Source organism: Henckelia pumila, chromosome 4 (genome assembly GCF_033568475.1).
Source record: "Henckelia pumila isolate YLH828 chromosome 4, ASM3356847v2, whole genome shotgun sequence".
Taxonomy (NCBI): Eukaryota; Viridiplantae; Streptophyta; class Magnoliopsida; order Lamiales; family Gesneriaceae; genus Henckelia; species Henckelia pumila.
This window is the reverse complement of record NC_133123.1, coordinates 71,465,220-71,485,137: the sequence shown is the minus strand read 5'-3', so window position 1 is coordinate 71,485,137 and position 19,918 is coordinate 71,465,220. Positions and strand designations below refer to the sequence as shown.

General features: G+C 33.0%; 2 protein-coding genes across 4 annotated transcripts; both read left to right on the top strand.

Moving 5' to 3' along the window:
- The first annotated feature begins 1,156 nt into the window (after nucleotides 1–1,156).
- LOC140860216 (uncharacterized) lies at nucleotides 1,157–9,554 on the top strand. Of its 3 annotated transcripts, XM_073263103.1 has the most exons (18): nucleotides 1,157–1,307; nucleotides 1,764–1,826; nucleotides 2,392–2,455; nucleotides 2,599–2,707; nucleotides 2,799–2,837; nucleotides 3,070–3,153; nucleotides 3,398–3,459; nucleotides 3,655–3,757; nucleotides 4,375–4,524; nucleotides 4,945–5,013; nucleotides 5,103–5,159; nucleotides 5,244–5,510; nucleotides 6,628–6,711; nucleotides 6,793–6,903; nucleotides 7,049–7,119; nucleotides 7,932–8,123; nucleotides 8,371–8,464; nucleotides 8,920–9,554. In XM_073263103.1, the coding sequence occupies exons 2-18, from the start codon at nucleotides 1,766–1,768 to the stop codon at nucleotides 9,232–9,234; spliced, it is 1,932 nt and encodes a 643-aa protein (XP_073119204.1). In that variant the 5' UTR covers nucleotides 1,157–1,307; nucleotides 1,764–1,765; the 3' UTR covers nucleotides 9,235–9,554. The 3 variants fall into 3 exon arrangements, with proteins under 3 accessions (XP_073119204.1, XP_073119206.1, XP_073119207.1); XM_073263105.1 differs by lacking the exon at nucleotides 1,764–1,826 and having other exon boundaries at nucleotides 1,235–1,307; XM_073263106.1 differs by lacking the exons at nucleotides 1,157–1,307; nucleotides 1,764–1,826; nucleotides 2,392–2,455; ... (1 more) ...; nucleotides 2,799–2,837; nucleotides 3,070–3,153 and adding an exon at nucleotides 3,183–3,318.
- A 4,107-nt stretch (nucleotides 9,555–13,661) lies between these two features.
- On the top strand, nucleotides 13,662–14,144 carry LOC140861196 (uncharacterized). The gene is made up of 2 exons (XM_073264204.1): nucleotides 13,662–13,764; nucleotides 13,813–14,144. The coding sequence occupies exons 1-2, from the start codon at nucleotides 13,662–13,664 to the stop codon at nucleotides 14,142–14,144; spliced, it is 435 nt and encodes a 144-aa protein (XP_073120305.1).
- Nucleotides 14,145–19,918: the final 5,774 nt, after the last annotated feature.

Genomic DNA, 19,918 nt, shown 5'->3' with positions numbered 1-19,918 from the left:
CTGCATGATAAAATAATAAGTATTGTTGGTAAATTTTGTTTTTCACATTATTTTTACCTGTATGAAAAACAAAGAAACACATATATTTGTGCTGATAAAATATAATACAAGTAAACAATAAGAGAGTGTTTGGGTGAGCTTATAAGCTCTTGAAAACAGCTTATAAGCTGTTTAAGAGCTTATAAGCTCTTTAAATCTGTTTGGCAAATTTTTTGTCAAACAGCTTATAAGCTGTCAAAATAAGCTGTTTGACAGCTTATAAGCTGTTTTTAAAAAAGTAAGGTGACCCTTACTTTTTTAGAAAAGATCTTATTTTGATATTTTACTTTTCCATATTATCCTTATATATTTTATTAAATTCTCACCCTGTCCTTTGCCCATTTTTTGTACATAATTTATCAAAAAAATTAAAATTAAAATTAAAATTAATTTAATGTTTTTAATATATGTTTAACATTTATAATAAATTTTAAAATATTTTTGTATATATATTACTATTTTACATTACTTTCGTAATATTATACCTTTTTGGTAATTTTGACAATAAAAAGATCTTATAATATCAAACACATCAAAATATTTAAGTTGTTTAAAATAAGTTCACACAAACACTTTAAGATCTTATTTTTAAAATAAGACCCGACAGCTTATAAGCTCCTAAAACAGCTTATAAACTCTTATAAGTTGTTTTTAGGGAGTGTTTGCAATCACTAAAAAAAAAGTGATTGTTAGCTTTTGGCTTAAAAAAATCATTTCTGTGTGTTTCTTAAACCTAGATTATGTGTTAGTTTATACTTAACTTAATTGAAATTCAAAAGCTAGTCATGTGGTGATTATGATTCTACAAAAGTGATTCTAATAAGAAGGTCATTGTTAAAATCATTCTAATCACTTATTTATCAAACACTACCAAACTTTGATTTTTAGATTTTCACATTTGTTTCCAAACACTACCAACTTTTGATTTTTCTTAATTTTTTTATAATCTATAAATTAATCAATTCTACAAAATGACAATCTATTGCAAACACTCCCTTAATAAGCTTAACACCCTCTAAATATGATACGATTCAACCACTTTGCATCGTATCGTCTCGTTGTCTCAAGTGCGACTCAAATTTTATAATAATCAAAATTTATAATACTCGAGAGTTAACATTTCTTATTTTCAATTTATATGAAGATAATAATAAACATGTAAGCACACATTGCACTATCACAAGGCATCCAAAATTCGGGGGAAACAAAGGCGATAGCGATTGGGGATTTATAGCAATCCCATGTTCTAGATTCTTGTGGATTTTCTGGTAATTCTTCTGAACCCTAAAATTCATAGATTTCATGTGCGTTCCCTGTTAATCATGCATTCCATGATAATCTCTGATGATGGAGGTGACTGCGTGCATGGATTTCTTGTTCGATTATCACTCGTATTTTTGCAAGCCGTTTGTTTCAACTGCGGGGCAATCTGAACATTCGCTTCAATTTTGGATTTTTATAAAAATAGTAAAAAAAAAAAAAAAGAAGGTTCCTTTCCTATAATTGTTATACAGGCTGCGATTAGAAGTTTAATCTTTAATGTTCTTCCCCAATTTGAAGTTTCGAACTTTGTTTTTTTTTTATTTGGTTTGAATTATATCCGAATTCTTCTGTGCTGAACTATGAATATTTTCTTTTCGAAGTGGTATTCAATATTTATATTATATATATATATATATATAGATATATATAGATATGCGATGTCGTTTGTTTTCGCATTTCAGCTATGGATCCAAATTCGACCAGCAACGAATCGTTGATTGCTCTCATTGAACAGTTGGAGAAGGGTATGTTGCATAATTGTATGGTTCTTCAGATCGAGGACTTACTTTTTATCTGCTTTGATGTTATTTGTTTTCTCGGAATGCCTGCTGAAGTAGTTTTTAAATTTCCAGGCGTGACTGATTATGTGTCTGATACTTTCTGGAAATTGACTTCGTTGAGTTATTGTGAGGACAAATCTTGTGATATGTTATACACTCTAAACTGTAATAAATAATTTTTTCTTGCGATTCAATATGAGTTCACGAAGTAGATTTTGTTGTAATTGAACCAGAGGAAATTTAAAGATGGTTTCTTTCTCAAAAACAAATGTCAACCATCGACTCATGTTGGAGGATTTGTCTATTGGTATTCTTTCTCAAATATGAATTTCTACATTGTACTAATCTATTAAGAATACTAGGTAGTGCATGATTCATTTGACTCTTGTTTTGGGTAAATGTTAAGAATACTAGGTAGTGATATTGCTGAGGCGTATTTTATTCTTGGCATTTTCTTTATTGTGGCTTTAAGTTTTAAGTATTTTATGTTATTGTCACTGATCTGAAATGTAATTTATCCTTCTGGCAGAACGCGACGAGCTTCATAAAGATGTTGAACAGTTGTGTATGCAGCAAGCTGAACCTGGTTACAGGTAGAGATCTTGAGGCTGATATCCTATGACTAGTCCTCTCTCATCAGTACATTTGTTTTAGCCACTTGGATGCGAAAACTGGATAATGTATTATTCTGTTTTTTAAATTATAAATGATAGAATCTGTAACTGTCTCACATTAGGACGGCGGGGTTGGAGCAGGAGATTGAAAACTTGAAAGCAAAGTTGGCTGTTTGCGCAAGAGAAAATCAGAATCTACAAGAGGAGATATCAGAGGCTTATCGCATTAAAGTGAGATCAGCTGCAATTTATCTAGTGTCACTCGCATGATCAGTAGTTTATCTTTTATTGAATTCCAATCTGACCTGCATGGTGTTCTCAGAGCCAATTGGCAGATTTACACAGCGCCGAAGTCTTAAAGGTCTCTCTCTCTCTCTCTCTCTCTCTCTCTCTCTCTCTCTCTCTCTCTCTCTCTCTCTCTCTCTCTCTGTCTCTGTGGTAATCAGTACTGCCTCTTTGATGTATTTCTTGTCCTGCCAAGTATGATTGCTGATGAAACTGACAAAAATTGCTTAAAGTCTAGGATTAAGCCTCGATTAGATGTCTGTTTTTCACTCAAGAGATTTTTTTTTCTTTTTTGTCCTTTTCATCAGAATATTGAAGCAGAGAAACAGCTTAAATTTTTCCAAGCTTGTGTTGCTTCTGCTTTTGCTGAGCGAGATAATGCTATTATGGAGGTTAATTTCTCTTTACATTTTCCTTCTCTTCCCACCCCCGCCTTCTACTCCTCTCGTCCATTTTCTGTGCTTCATTTTTTTCTGTCACCCTTGGTTCAACATTTAAATCGTGGGATGTGAGGTGCAATGTAACCACCTCTGATAGCAAATTATATGGCGAAATTGGTGATTCTTCTTCTTTTACACTTGTTTGGCTGAAACTTATTTGAGTGCCTAAATGGTGTCAATTTCTTGCTGTTAACAGGCTGAGAAAGCTAAAGAGAGAGAGGAGCTCATGCCACATGAGCTGACCAAATCTCAGAAAAGGTATTTTAAGGAATTATCTCTGTACGATGTCATTCTAAACTGTGTAGCAGAACTAAAAATCCACGCATAACTTTCCTGCTTGTAATTTTTTTAACTTTGTACTCTGGTATATTGCTATCTGTCTAATTTAACATGCAACAAAAATATGTTCTTGCTGGTGCCGTAGATTCAATCTATGTCCTTCTGACAATACAGGATTGAAGAACTTACCACCGAACTTCTTGAAGAAAAGAAACTAGTCACCACCCTCCAAATTGATGTAGAAAAGCAAAAAGCTCAACATGAGATTTTCCAAAAGGTATTGGTCCAAGTTCTGAATCATGCCCTTCCCTATTAGAAATATTTCCCCCCTCCTATGATGGGCAAAGATAAAGTAAAAAAATCTTTCAAATTAGAGGGGTTTTATTTTTCGAGAAAAATGGGTTGTTTCAACTGATTATCTTTTCCCTTCTTTAATCCTTTTTTTTAGCATTTCTTTAATCTTATTACCAATTCTTTTATTTACCAAACTTTTTGTTGCTATATTTTTTATTTGGTAGCTAACAATACACTCAAATTACCACTTTTTTGTGTAGTTTTCTATTGCTTCTAAATTACTATTTATGTGATTTTTATTTTGGTATATTCCATGATGAGATAGTTTTGATAATATTTTAACTATATTGCTGATTAAAGTTAAAATAAGTCAGGTCAAATTTCTGAAGTTCTTCGCTTGAACTTCTTTTAGTTAAGTATATTTTGTCATTAATTCTCTTATATTTATGTACTAGGTTATGCATGAGCAACATGTGTGCACGATAACACATGGTATTATGGTCCTGCCACTTGCTAAGTATTGCTGAAAATAAAATCACATTCTTGTTTGTACATGTAATTTGCCTGTTCTTCATGTTAAGGATCATTTTTTTATTGCAGGTCATTGATAAATTTTACAGTATCAGACAGGATTACCTTGAAAATGTAGTTGATACGAGCTTGGAAGATAAATGTGGCTGCCTTTTAAACGATTCAGCTGAAATGTGGAGGTTTGAAAATGACGAGGAAACTTCAACCTCTAGTTACATTGTAAGTGGGAGGATGTTTTACTCGAGTATTCGAAAATTGATTTGCGCAATGTCTGAATCCCAATGCTAATTTTACTTAATTTATGCTCTTACCTGATTGGAGATACTGTTGTTTTTATATAGATTCTGCTTGTTGTGTACTATGGTGTGCTGTCCTCCCCCTTCTTTCTTGGCATTATTTGTGTCATTTCGATGCTTGTATTTTGATACTTTTTTTATCGATGTGTTTGACTACGGGTTTCTAATATGCACAAAATGTTACTGTTTTGACATAAAATATTAGCATCTTGTTTATATATTGCCACGTTCAGTTTTTTACTTGGCGATGAAACTTCCTTTGGTTCGTAGTTCAGCATATAAGAATTCGAAAAAAACTTCCTTTGATTACTGTCAGCAACTTGATTAACTTTTCTTCAGACAGAGCTCCCTGGAATCAGAAATTGGCATTTTGAAGAAAGGTGTGGATAATCTACAAAACAAGCTTCGTGTGGTATGCCTTTTTGTTTTTTGTTCTCTTTCATTTTTGTTGTGCATAATGCTGCTGTCTTTGTTGACCATCCTTCTGTCAATTCTGATCAGGGACTGGAAATCGAGTCCCATTTAAAGAAGAAAGTTAAAGAATTGCAGAAAAGTAAAGTTAGTATCTTTTATTCTAGATATATGAAACATGATTCCAGGGTTGCATTAGTTTGGTACTAATTGCAAACAATTGATGCACAGAGTCTTTCTGAAGAGAAGATGAGGAAGCAGATGTCAGCATTAATTTATTTATATTCACAGTTCAAAATTTGTATTACGAACTTACTAGATGAGTGGCGTACAGAGCAAAAATCAATTAGTGATATGGTGGTTGAGAAGGTGAGGGAGATTGAGCTTCGTGGTGAACAAAATCTGAAATCTTCTCCTCTACAAGATGTGGAATTAAGTGGGAGTGAATGCAGAGATGTTCATATCAATACTGACTCCGATCGAATATCTAGTACTAAGGTTTGTTCCGACTGTATTGCCAATTGTTGCCTCAGGTCTTGTCATCGCGCAAATTATCTCCTGCAATTTTTCTTCTTTTTCTCTACTTTGATGAAGGGTCTCTCATTGTTAGGCTACTGATTACTTGGCTACAAGAATTTAGATCAAAAATACTTTGAATTAATATTGATTGAACAAACTCGAACTACAAATTCTTTCCCAGAGATAAAACTCTGTATTACAAGCTGCAACCCTAGCTAAATGCTAGTGTCCCTAGCCTAAGCTAGTCTTGATACTGAGAACACAAAATAACCGAATAATAATCCCCTAATTCTAGCCAACTCCCTTCTTTATATGATTCTGCTTTCCCCTTCCTCAAGTCGCTATTTCTAGAACCATCGTATGGGCTAAACACTCACTTAGGCCCAAATTATCTAGACCCATTACAATACTTGATGCTTGGGCTCCTAACAATACCACCTTCTCAAAACCAGCCTTGTCCTCAAGGCTGGAGTTGAAGCTAAGAAGTTGATTTGCTTCAGGTTGAACGTCCTTCTTGCCAGAAGTGAAACCCAGTGTAGGGCTGCCATTCCTTCCACCTGACATCGAAGACAACTGTCTCAAAACAAAGTTCAAAAAATTCATTACCAAAATAGAGGAAATAAAGAGGATACTCTTCAACCCACTCTGTAGTTATCTCAGATTTGTCGACTTTTTTTGTAAAATCGCTTCACTGCAGCTACTTCCTGTGCCGTAACCCATACGATGGTTCTAGAAAAAGTGACTTGAGGAAGGGGAAAGCAGAATCATATAAAGAAGGGAGTTGGCTAGAATTAGGGGATTATTATTCGGTTATTTTGTGTTCTCAGTATCAAGACTAGCTTAGGCTAGGGACACTAGCATTTAGCTAGGGTTGCAGCTTGTAATACAGAGTTTTATCTATGGGAAAGAATTTGTTGTTCGAGTTTGTTCAATCAATATTAATTCAAAGTGTTTTTGATCTAAATTCTTGTGTCCAAGTAACCAGTAGCCTGACACTCAGTCAAATTTCTGCTTCTATTGTTTTTGCATTCAATGAAAGAAATGGCTTATTTTGTCAAGAAACATCATTCAAACTTTCTTTTCTCCACGTTTTCAGAGTATTCATCCCAACCTGCAAATTCCAAATGCTTCTGGGACCGATGATACCTCCAAGGCCCTTGCTCAGGCTTTGCAAGAGAAGGTTGCTAGAAAATCTCTTCCTTTATTTTTACATTTTAATTTCTAAGTCATACATCTGTTGATATGTTTTCTTGTTATTCAGGTTGAAGCATTGTTACTTTTATCACAGCAAGACGAAAGACACCTACTGGAGAGAAACGTGAATGCAGCTCTACAAAAAAGGATAGAAGAGCTTCAGAGAAATTTATTACAGGTTATCTTCTTCTCTCTCTTTAGATTTAGGCATTTAGCATCTGCTTAGCTTGTAACTACAATTTTTTTAGCATCTTGTAAAATGGTCTTTCCAGATAATATTCTGCCTGTTATATGTGTAGGATGATTATCTTTTGTTACTTTAGGTTACAAATGAAAAGGTAAAAGCTTTGATGGAGTTGGCACAGTTGAAGCAGGAAAAATATGTACTGCAAGAGTATGTTATCTTTTTTGTTTCGTTATGAAGATATCCTTGTGTGGTGCTGATTAGCTTATCTGAAGGATACATGTAAGATGGGATGAAGGATGTTGCAATTTCTTCCCAGTTTTTTCATTGTCATCTCTTGGTTCTCCTTATTCACCATATAAAATTTCTTTATTGATTATATCATCTCCTCGTCTGTGTCTGATTTTGCTTAAGTCTTGTTTGCGCTTACTGAACTGAAGAACTACGAGTTTTGTGTTCTAAGTGTCCTTGACAAGCTTTGATTGAACAGTGGCCTTGATGCAATGCATTTTGGAGCCATCAATTCTGTGCAGAGCTTTCTATCATATTATTAATTGGCTTTGCATGTAGTTATTTCTTACTCAAACCTGGCACTTCCAGTTTTACCTTTTCTACATTTTATCTAAATGTTTTGGTTTACTACCCTTGGCGATGTGACCGACGGAATTCTTGGACTTATATAGAAATTTTAAATGCTTTTTGACTTCTCATGAACTATCCGATAAATGTGATGATTGTATTGTGTCCTTGAGTTGGAATGTTAAAAATATTGGTTTCACTGAAAATGGGTTGTTTGCCTTAAAGGCTTGGCATGATGCAGTGGAGACTGCATTATCTTGAATGGTTGAAAGGCTTGCTTCCCCCTTTCCTCCAAACTATTTGTTGTTAATGCTGATTTGTATTTCTCAACTATCTGTGCTTTACTTGTTGATCTGTCTTTATTGTCCTGTACTCTCTTCCCTTGTTTTTCCGACCATTGTTGTTATTTCTTATTTGTACTAACCTTGGGAAATTTCCCGCAGAAAGAGCAGTCAGGATATTATCCAAGGAAAGCATTTGAGTGAGACTGGTGAACAAAGGCTGGAGAAAGATGGGAAATTTAAAAATTTCCTGAAGAGAAATTATCTCAGCCGCTGGGTTGGAGCTTCAGAAGGAAACTATGCTGAAGCATGCCTGAATTATGAAAAGCCCAATTTTCAAATGGATTTTGCGAGGCATGTAAAAATTTGTCAATGACTCCATGTTATCCTTTTCTTTTATTTTCAGTACATCACTTCTCAGAAATGTTTGTCAATGAGTTGGAATGTTAAAAAACATTTGTTTCACTGAAACTGGGTTTTTGCATCTGTGATTGTGATTTGTTATAGGCCTTGCCATTTGCTCATGACTCTATGGGGTAAGAAAAAAAATGTAGTAGTATGATATTGTCCTTGTCATGTTCTTAGCCTGCTTAATGTGCAGGATGAAAATTGAAAATGCAACATTTAAGGAGAGCTTGGAAAGTATGGAGCATCTGCTTTCTTCTGTGCGGAGACTTCGATTATCACTTTTGAAGGTGATGATATTTTGCAATGTTTTGTCTTTTTTAAACCTCAAAGATGAAAGTGGGCCTTTAACTTTGTTTTGCGAGATGGGAAAGTGAACAAGTGTGTTCGAATGTTTAAATATGAAGTATTGAGTAAATAGCCACAACCAGTCATAACCTACTTCAACTAATTTCGAATTCCAGACAACTCTCCTCCTGAGGTTTGAACCAAAACTGGTAAATTTGGAATTCATACCTTTGGCATGAAACAAACTGAATTATGTCATTCAAATGAAAATTTGCTTCAAGTTTCTCTCCCGCGTTAAAATTCTTGGCCCTCCTGAGCCTACACTCTTCTTAGATAAACCAGCAGGCAGACTAAATGATAAGCGATTTCTAGCATGGTAACTATGAGCTTCAACTGTCTTTTTCTATCGTATGACCTCTACTTGAATTTGCTGCCATGCCTGCATTCTGTCGTCCAGGCTAAAGATTCAGCTGCAGATAAAGCTGAACACATGAACTGCTATGACTCTCTGGATAAAATTATTGCTGAATCAAGACTATTGAAGATTGCCCTTGGCAGCTCTCTTCCCGTCAGCTGGTCCGCAGAAACTGATGGATCACGCAGTGAGATAAATGGTGGTGGGTCGGATCCTGGCATCGAAAAAGTTGATTTTGTTTCTGCAGCTGGATTTGAGATGGTGGATCTCTTAATCTTTGCTGCTCATGTCTTGAAAGAGAATATCACACATCAAGATCAGGGAGAATGTGACCCAAAGACGGTGAGTGAAACATGAAGATTAATGTCCTGTTGTGCCATGTGACATTGAGATATGAAAGATATGCATATAATTGATTCAGTATCTGGGAATCAGTGTGATCCTTGATTCTGTTCGAGTAGTTTGTTGGTGAAAACAGATTCTTGCTAACCGCAGCTGCTTCTGCTTCTGTTTTAGTTTACTTTGGTATATTGGTAGGCTTGAACTTTTGTGCCCCCTTCTATTTCTGTTAGGGATGATTCCAATTCGACCTACTTGTCGTTGGCAGATACTTGAGTGCTTGTAAATTCATGGTGTTGCTGATCCCACTAAAATAGAAGTCTGTGTTTTAACTTTTATTTCTGTGCTTCGCGTCTTAAAGCTGATTGCAAATATTTTGCAACAATTTGACATGACATTGGGTTTTGTTTTGTTTTTTTTTTTTTTTTTCCCCTTCAAATGGTGTTTTCGGACTTGTAATCGACTCGATGAACTTTTAAGAAATGGTTCAACCGGCCGATCGACCAAAATACTGTAATATTAAATAAAATTATAAAATAATATATAGTAATTGATATATTTTATAAAATTTAAAAACAACAAAATACTATATAATGAAAATATATATCTATCTATATCTATTCTATACATACATATACATACATACATACATACATATATAAAAACATGAATAAAAGGTCAAAGCTTTACTATTTGTGAAATAACAATTTTGTCTTTTTCTTGACACTAAGTAAAATCATATAAAAATATATAGGGTTATAAAAGTAAAAACAATATTTTTGTTATAGGACATAAACGTAAATTAATATTTATATTATATGTAAATAGATTATTATGATAAAGTCAAAATTGAAATGGTGTGTGCAAATTAGATAAGAATTCTGTTTTTAAAAAGATTGAAATACCTAAATACTTTTATTTTCTATTTTATTGTAGATAAAGTGATCAATATTTATATCATATGTAAAATCGATTATTATGATAAGTTCAAAATTGACAAAGTGTATGCATATTAAATAAGAATTCAGTTTTCAAAAAGATTGAAATACCATAATAATTTTTTTTATTTTTTTTTTGTTGATAAAGTGAATATAAATGTGTCAAATTAGATAAGAATTCAGTTTTCAAAAATATTGAAATACCTAAATACTTTTATTTTATTATTATTATTTTGTAGATAAAGTGATCAATATTTATATCATATGCAAAATCGATTATTATGATAAGTTCAAAATTGACAAAACCATATAAAAATTACTATTGTGAAATAACAATTTTGTCCTTTTATTCACACTACTATAAGTAAAATCATATAAAAATATATAGGGTTATAAAAGTAAAAACAATAATTTTGTTATAAGACATAAACGTAAATCAATATTTATATTATATGTAAAATATATTATTATGATAAGGTCAAAATGGAAAAAGTGTATGCAAATTAGATAAGAATTCAGTTTTCAAAAAGATTGAAATATCTAAATACTTTTATTTTTCATTTTCTTGTAGATAAAATGATCAATATTTATATCATATGTAAAATCGATTATTATGATAAGTTAAAAATTGACAAAGTGTGTGCATATTGGATAAGGATTCAGTTTTCAAAAAGATTGAAATACCAAAATAATTTTTTTATTTTTTTGTAGATAAAGTGAATATATTTTTTTCCCAAATATTTTTTTAAAAATAAATTACAAAAATATAAATTAAATACTATTCAATTTCTTAAAAGATTGAAACACCAAATTCTTGTTTTTTATTTGTTTGTAGACTGAATAAACGTATATTTTTTTTTAAAAGAATATCTTATATATTTTAATTTGTGTAAGAACCTATTGAGGTAAAGAATTATATCATGAGTTCATATTTAAATACATACAAATATTAGATTTGTAAAAGTTATTATATATATATATATATATGTTTATTAAATTATACGCTGATGTTGAAATAAATCAATTCAAGTAGAATCAAGTTTTAATATAAAATAATAAATAAAAAAACACACCAGCACACATATATCATATATATAAATGTTGAAATTAAAAAAAATTAACTAATTTTCCGTAACATAAAAGCTAAAACCATTTTACAAAATTATGAGATGGTCTTGCAATTAAAAATATCAGATTTTTAACCGTTATTGAAATATAAATTTGAATTACTCACCGATTTTAAATAAATCAATTCAAATTGAGTTAAGTTTTAATCCAAAATATAAAAAAAGAACAATAGCACATTTATAACATATTTGTAAACATTAATATGAAAATTTAAATATATTTCCTCTTCAAAAGGGGTAAAAAATATAACAATTATTTATGAGATGATCTTAAAATTAACGAATGAATATTTTTTTACAAGATATGGAGATGAATAAATCGATTATGGATTTTTATTACTTACAAATATCAGTTTGAAGGTAAATTTTTTTTTAAGTTTTAATATGTATTGAACATGAGATATATAAGAAATTAAAAAATCAGGATTTAATTTTGGTTAATGTACGTATATTACTTATTAAAAAATATATAATAAATTATATTGCTTCAAGATGTACATACACGAGATTAAAAAAAGACAAATCCATGACACAATTTCTCAAGATCAATCAACAAAACAATGAAAATTTCGAGTTGTAATAAATGGATAAATTCTATTCATATTGTGTCAACGTAAAATTACATTTAAACATTATATTTATAAGCTCGCATGAGTTATTGAAATGTTTTATCTTAAACTATTAATATAAATATAGAAAAAAGATGATCATAAATGATAACACTGAAACTGCTACATTTACATTGTTCGAAAATATTGCAGATATGTTTATTGGTCGCAATGTTAAATATTATATTGATTCGATCCATCAACAAAATATATAAATAATTTATTTATTTTTAATGAAACTATATAATGATTAAAAATTATTATTAAAATCAGTTTTATGTATATGAATACAAGTCGATAACACTGAAATATATCACAAGTATTTAGATACACCAAAATAAATAAGAATATGCATTTACTTTCAAAATAGGAAAAAAATTGAAATAAAATATGAAATGTAAACGTTTGTAATTAATGACATTTAAAATTCAATAAAAATTTCATCAAAGAAAACATTATAAGCAAAAGGAGATAATTAGATTTTGTTGGAGATCAAACTCTAAAAGTTTCGGTGATAACAAAGTCAAAACAAAACCAAGTAATAAAATTATTGAAGGACTAAATCTATTCGGATTCATCAGATCAAATGTTCGAGATTTCAAACGGATCAAGTATAATGCCATATCAAATGCAAGATATTCGGATAAACCAATCGAAGTGTAAACTGGCAGATCAAATGTCCGATACCCAGATGAATCATGAAGACTCAACGGATTTTACAGATCGATCTAAGACAGATCTAACATGCTATCAACCAGATCAAAGTCTCACTTCAAAGTAACCGTTGCTGAGATTGCTGAATAAAAAAACAAAATCATTTAATGATATTTTGAACGTTGATCTGCCTCTATCAAAGTCAAGATTTGTGAGCTATGTATTAAGATTTGTTGGCGGCTCTTTATCAGAGTTTGTTGGCGGCTCATCATCAGAAATTGTTGGCGGCTCACCGACTACTTTTGAAGATTATAAATACTCGAACACTTCAAACACGAGACAAGAGTGAAAAACAGAAGCTATCAATCGAAGTTCATTCAAATTGAAAAAGCCCTCACTCAGCATAACTCAGATACCCACATCATCATATCAAAGTCTCGATATTCTGAGTTAGAAAATATTTCAAAGATCGATCAACTTCAAAGAAAGAATATACGAAATTGATCCAGATCAAAGTCATTCATAGCTATCCAGATCAAAACACCGAAGCACATTCTGTAGTTTCATTGTGTAACTCAAAGCAGAAAGTTTGATCTGTTTCGAGAGAAAGTATTGTTAGGAGTTCCTCTCAAAGGATTGATTGGATTGTATTTGTACAAAGCCTTGTATAAATCAAAGTCTTCTAGTGAAATCCTTTTGGAAACAGAAAAAGGGGTGACGTAGGAGAATTCATCTCCGAACATCCAAAAACAATTCTATCTCTTTACTTATTGCACTTACTTTACTCTATCTGCCTGAGCTTTACATATATTCAAATCTGCGAGGAAGATTTCTTCCGCCTATTATTTTTCAGATCTTTCGAGCAGATCAAAGTTTTAAGCAACAAAACTTCTGTCTGATTTTCACAAATCAGATCGAAGAAACGATAAAATTAAAAATAGTGTATTCACCTCCCCCCCCCCCCCCTCTACACATTTTTTTGATCCTAACAAGTGGTATCAGAAAGGTTCTTTCTTATCACCTGAATCGTCTCTTAAACTATGACATCTTTAGCTATGAAATCGTTTAGTAAAATTCATATGTTCTCAAAAGAAGATTATGATGATTGAAAAATTCGTATGCAGGCACATCTATCAGCGCTGGATGATGACATGTGGTTCATAGTAACAGATGGATCAATGAAGATTATGAAAGTTAACACTGCAGTTGCTATCACTGAAGGTGTTCCACAGATGATAGAAAATCCTTGATATGAATGGACTTATGAAGATAAGCGGAAAGCCAATCTGGACAATGTAGCTAGAGACATACTATACAAAACTCTGGACAAGAACATGTTTAGCAAGATCAAAAGCTGCACTACTGCCAAAAAAATATGGGAAAAGCTCACTCAACTATGTGAAGGAAACGATCAAACAAAGGAAAACAAACTCATGGTGGCCATTCAAAATTTTGACAACATAAAGATGAAACCACGAGAAACAATGAATGAATTTGATGAAAGATTCAGCAGCATTATGATCGAGCTAAATGCACTTGGAAAAAGTTACAGCAGCCATGAAGTAGCACTCAAAGTCATGAGAGCTCTTCCACGAGAATGAGATGTGAAGACAATAGCAATGAGAGAATCCAAAGACCTCAATAAGATCGGACTACATGATCTATTTGCAGATCTCAAAGCTTATGAGTTCGAGCTGGGAGTTCGAACTGAGGAAGACACATCAACATCACAAGTTACTAAAGCTCTCACTGCAGCAGATGAAATCTCAGCAACCAAAACAGCAGAACAAATCAGTAGTGATGCAATGTCACTATTTGTTAAGAAGTTGGAAGATTCATGAGGAAGAATCATAATAATTTCCAAAGAGCAAACAGATCAAGTTTCAAACCAAAGGAACCAGCTGAAGAAAATCGAGCTTGCTACAATTGTGGAAAAGAAGGACACTTCATAGCCGATTGTACCAAACCTAAGAAGGATGAGAAAAGAACATCATACAAGAAGAATTCAAGAGAAGAAAGGAAGAGATTCTGCAGGAAGAAAGAACAAAAGGCCCTATTAGCATATGAAAGCAACAACAAATGGGCTGAATCGGACTCCACTTCATCTGATTCAGAAACATCATCAAGTGAAAGTGAACATGAAGCTAACAAATGTCTTATGGCTAATGACGCTGATATTCCAGATGATGGAGAGGTAAACAAAAATGAAATCATTAAGCAAGCAGTCTGGTACTTGGATAGTGGATGCTCAAGGCATATGATAGGAGACAGAAGAATTCTATCTGACTATATTCCAGGATCAGGACCTAAGATTACTTTCGGAGATAACTCTAAAGGTACAACCATGGGTAAGGATAAGATTATCCATGGAAATATTCGCATTAAAGATGTATTACTTGTAGAGAATTTAAAATATAATCTGATTAGTATTAGTCAATTGTGTGATTATGACTACTGTGTAGAATTCCAAAAGCACACTTGCATTGTAAGAGATCAATCTGGACTAATCATTATGACAGGTGAAAGAAGTGGAAATACTTATAAGGTAAATTGGTCGGATCAACCACACACTTCAGTATGTCTGGTAGCAACAAAGATGAACCAAAATTGGTTATGGCACAAGAGACTTAATCACTTGAACTTCAAAGCGTTCGCTAACCTGAGTAAACATGAATTGGTTACAGGTCTGCCTAAAATTGAGTTTTCAAAAGATAAAGTGTGTTCTGCCTGCCAACTGGGTAAGCAGATTAGATCAACTTTTAAAAACAAAGGATGTAAATCTTCTTTCAAAAGCTTAGAACTATTGCACATGGATCTTTTTGGTCCTATACTAGCAACAAGCTTAGGGGGAATGAATTACACCCTAGTTATTGTTGATGATTTCTCGAGATTCACTTGGGTGATATTTTTAAAATCCAAAGATCAAACTGCTACCCAATTGATTAAACTTCTTTTAAGACTTCAAAATGAGAAATCTCAATCGATTGATAAAATTAGAAGTGACAGAGGAACCGAGTTTACAAATCAAACTCTATCTACTTATCTTGAAAATCATGGAATCAAGCATGAGTATTCCGCAGCTAGAACGCTAAAACAAAATGGTATTGCAGAAAGGAGAAATAGAACTCTAAAGGAAGCTGCTAGAACAATGATTGCTGATTCAGGTATTTCACAAAAGTTTTGGGCAGAAGCTGTAAACATAGCTTGTTACACTCAGAACAGATCAATGATTAATAAGAAAGTCGGAAAAACACTTTATGAGATCTGGTATGGTAAAGTTCCAGTGATATCTTATTTCAAAATATTTGGCTGTAAATGTTTCATACATAAACACAGCTTGTTACACTCAGAGCAGATCAATGATTAATAAGAAAGTCGGAAAAACACCTTATAAGATCTGGTATGGTAAAGTTCCAGTGATATCTTATTTCAAAATATTTGGCTGTAAATGTTTCATACACAACAATGGTAAGACTCATCTGACTGCACTCGATTTCAGATCAGATGCTGGCATATTTCTTGGTTACTCATCTGTTAGTAAAGCGTATAGAGCGTTTAATACTAAATCTCTAACAGTTGAAGAATCAGTTCACATTGTGTTTGATGAAACATCTGTCACTAATGAATCTCCAAGTTTAAATGATCTTAGTAACAGAATAGAAGATTCAAAGCTTGACACAGATGATGAAGAAGAAATCCAGATCATACAGAACAGAGAAATTCGATATGAGCCAGATCAGGTTAAAGAACAGAGACCAGAAGAACCACCAGTTGATAATGAAATCCCAACAAACACAGATCATGTTGAACCTCACAATGATCAAAGCTCAACAAGGAAACACAGATTATCTTGGCCCATATTACAGATGGTCCAAGACTCACCCACCAAGTTTGATAATAAGTAATCCATCTGCATCTTTGAGAACCAGAAGTCAGATGATTAATGAATTCATGCATGCTGCTTTTATTTCTCATATAAAACCTAAGAATATAGAAGAAGCTCTTCTTGACAGTAACTGGATAGAATCTATGCAAGATGAACTGAATCAATTTGAAAGAAACTCTGTCTGGAATTTAGTTCCTAGACCCTCAGATAAATCTATAATAGGAACTAGATGGGTATTTAAAAATAAACTCAATGAAAGTGGTACTGTAGTAAGAAATAAGGCCCGCTTAGTAGCACAGGGTTACAGACAAGAAGAAGGTATTGATTTTGATGAAACATTTGCTCTTGTAGCTAGACTTGAAGCTATTAGAATATTTCTTGCTTTTGCTGCTTTCAAGTATTTGTTGAACAACCCCCAGGTTTTGAAAACAAAACTTATCCAGATCATGTGTTCAAACAGGATAAAGCTCTTTATGGGTTGAAACAATCTCCACGAGCTTGGTATGATACTCTCTCACTCTTTCTTAATGATCATGGCTTTACTATTGGTTCTGTAGATAAAACTCTTTTTAAATTTGTGAGACCCCGATTTTAATCATCTAATCAAGAGTTAATCCTATCGAGAACTATTCAAAGTCCAAAAGATAAGACATCAAATGAATTAAAAAAAAAATTTATTTTTCTTGTGAACAGTACTGCGCTCGATCCGGCAAAAAGCCAGGATCGAGCGCACCATATTCCTGAACTCTCTGCCGAGATCAAAATAAGTGCCGCGCTCGATCCGGCAAAAAACCAGGATTGAGCGCACCAATTGAACAAAGTCACTGCCTCCAATTTTACAGGGGCTGCGCTCGATCCCAGCATGTCATAGGATCAAGCGCACCCTGGGCAACAGAAAAATTAACAGAAACAGGGCAATGCTTCAAACTCCAATCCATAAATCATTCAACATGCATAGCTCAACTTCATGCATTAATCCATAATCAAATCATACTTCATAATTCTATCCTGCTCGATTCCGAATCTAGTAACATGCAATCAATAAACTATCTTCGATAATCAATAATCATCAATCGAAATCGGTTCTAATATTCAATACTTCAAAATCAAATACAACCCATTCGAATTCTAACATGATTTCAAAACATAAACTTGATTGGCATGCATTTCCAATTCTATTTTGAAGTCTCACTTCTAATCTTCATTCTCGTTCTATCCCTGTCGTCTCTGACTCGATCCTGCCCCACCTGTTGCCAAGTACACATATAAACAAAGACAACAGCCGGATAATTCGGTGAGAATAATATCCCCAGTAAAAGAGACTATCGTGCATATCAAATAAACACATCATTTCATGACATGTATCAACTTCCAAATATCTATCACATCAAGATCAAATCAAGTAATTCATCCAAGTACTGAATTGAAATGATATGCATGTCTTTAAAACTTCTGGATTATCAGACTCAGATAATCAAATGGAATTCTTCTTTCTTTCTTTCTTTCTTTCTTCGGTTTGGGATCCCGAGGTTAAAATATCCAACAATCACACCGAACTCCCCTTTTGAGGTGGACGAGGTATATTTTAATCCTCTAGACTTCAGAGCATTATAGTGAGCTACTCGATAAGGTAGTAAATCGCCTACCAAGCCACTCGACTACAATCCCTAGATCGTCTAATTCAAATTGAATAAATCATTCGGCTCAATATGAATGCATATGTCATATCATGCATTCAATCATATCTTCAATCATCAATTCAAATAACCATTCAATCATGGTTTCAAATAAGCATTCAATCATGATGTCAAATAATCATTCAATCATGCAAGTATGTGAATTTCTTCGGAACACTCGAATCAAGTCGGATTCGAGTTAATCGTTCCATTAAAGTCTAAGTCATCTTTTACCTTATTCGCTTCGAAGGTACTTCAATCTGAAAATCAGTAATAAGGATAAAAATCAATATCCTAACAAATTCAATCAAAACTCAATCAAACTTCTTCGATCGATAAATAAGAAAATCGATACTATACCGACTTCAATCTTCCAAACTGACCAAAGCTGCTATCTCACAACTCTGTTGACTTCAATTCAATCTATCAGAAGAAGTCATAAGGATCAATATCGACATCAAAAACTCAATCAAACTCGATACGATCAAAACATCGAAACGATATCCAAAATTCAAACTGACGGCATAACGGCTATAAACTGATCAAACCGGAAACGCAGACAGCAATTCAACAATCCAATATACTCATAATCATCTCAATATCATCAAAACAATTCAAATCCTTCAAATCTAAAAGCTCCATTTTTGAAATTTCACAACAAAAATCATATCAATTCCAATCGTCGTTATTTCTTCGAACCGTCTTAGATATACTATCACGGCTATCTCATAATCATCCTCTCCGAATATAAATCAATTATAAAGACAACCAAAAATTCAAACCTCTCAGAAATAAGATAAACTTTCTTCTAAACGGAGCACTAGTCGCTGTGATCGCAGATATCAACTTCAGATCGAATTCCAACGGACGGATCGAGCTAAAATGGAAATCCCAAAGCTTGGAATTGAAATGGGGCGTATTCAATGGTGAGAGGCGATGGAGGAGAAGGGATGGAAGTAAAAAGAAATCCAATTACATGCTTAAATATCTAATAAATCCATTTATTGCGTTTTAGTCCCTGAAAATTTCAAAAATTGCATTCTAGTCCCTGATCCAAATCGAATCGGCCCTCGACTTCTAAAATCTCTGATTATCTCAAATAACATCCATTAAGATAATTTTGGGGCGTTACAAAATTTGTCAAAGGCGATCATACTTTATTAGTGCAAATATACGTTGATGACATCATATTTGGGTCAACTAACCCCAAATTATGTAAGAAATTTTCTAAGATGATGCAGGACAAATTCGAGATGAGTATGATGGGAGAAATGACATTCTTCCTAGGATTACAAGTTAGATAGATGGATAAAGGAATATTTATAAATCAGGTTAAATACACAAAGGAACTTCTAAAGAAATTTGGAATGGAAAATTGCTCTGTTGCTAGTACTCCAATGAGTGCTTCAATCAAATTGGATAAAGATGAAGCAGGACCTTCAGTAGATCAAACTCTATTCAGAGGACTTATAGGTTTCTTACTTTATCTGACAACAAGCAGACCAGATATTATGTTTTCAGTCGGTCTGTGTGCAAGATTTCAATCCGATCCTAAGAAATCTCACTACATTGCTGCCAAAAGGATTCTCAAATATCTTAAAGGAACTCAGAACGTCGGATTATGGTATCCAAAGGATTCAAGTTTTAATCTTATTGGTTATTCAAATGCAGATTATGCAGGTTGCAGAATTGATCGTAAAAGCACAAGTGGGACTTGTCAATTTCCTGGAGACAGGCTTATTTCTTGGTTTAGTAAGAAACAAACTTCTATTGATGCATATACAGCTGAATCAGAATATTTAGCCGCAGGAAG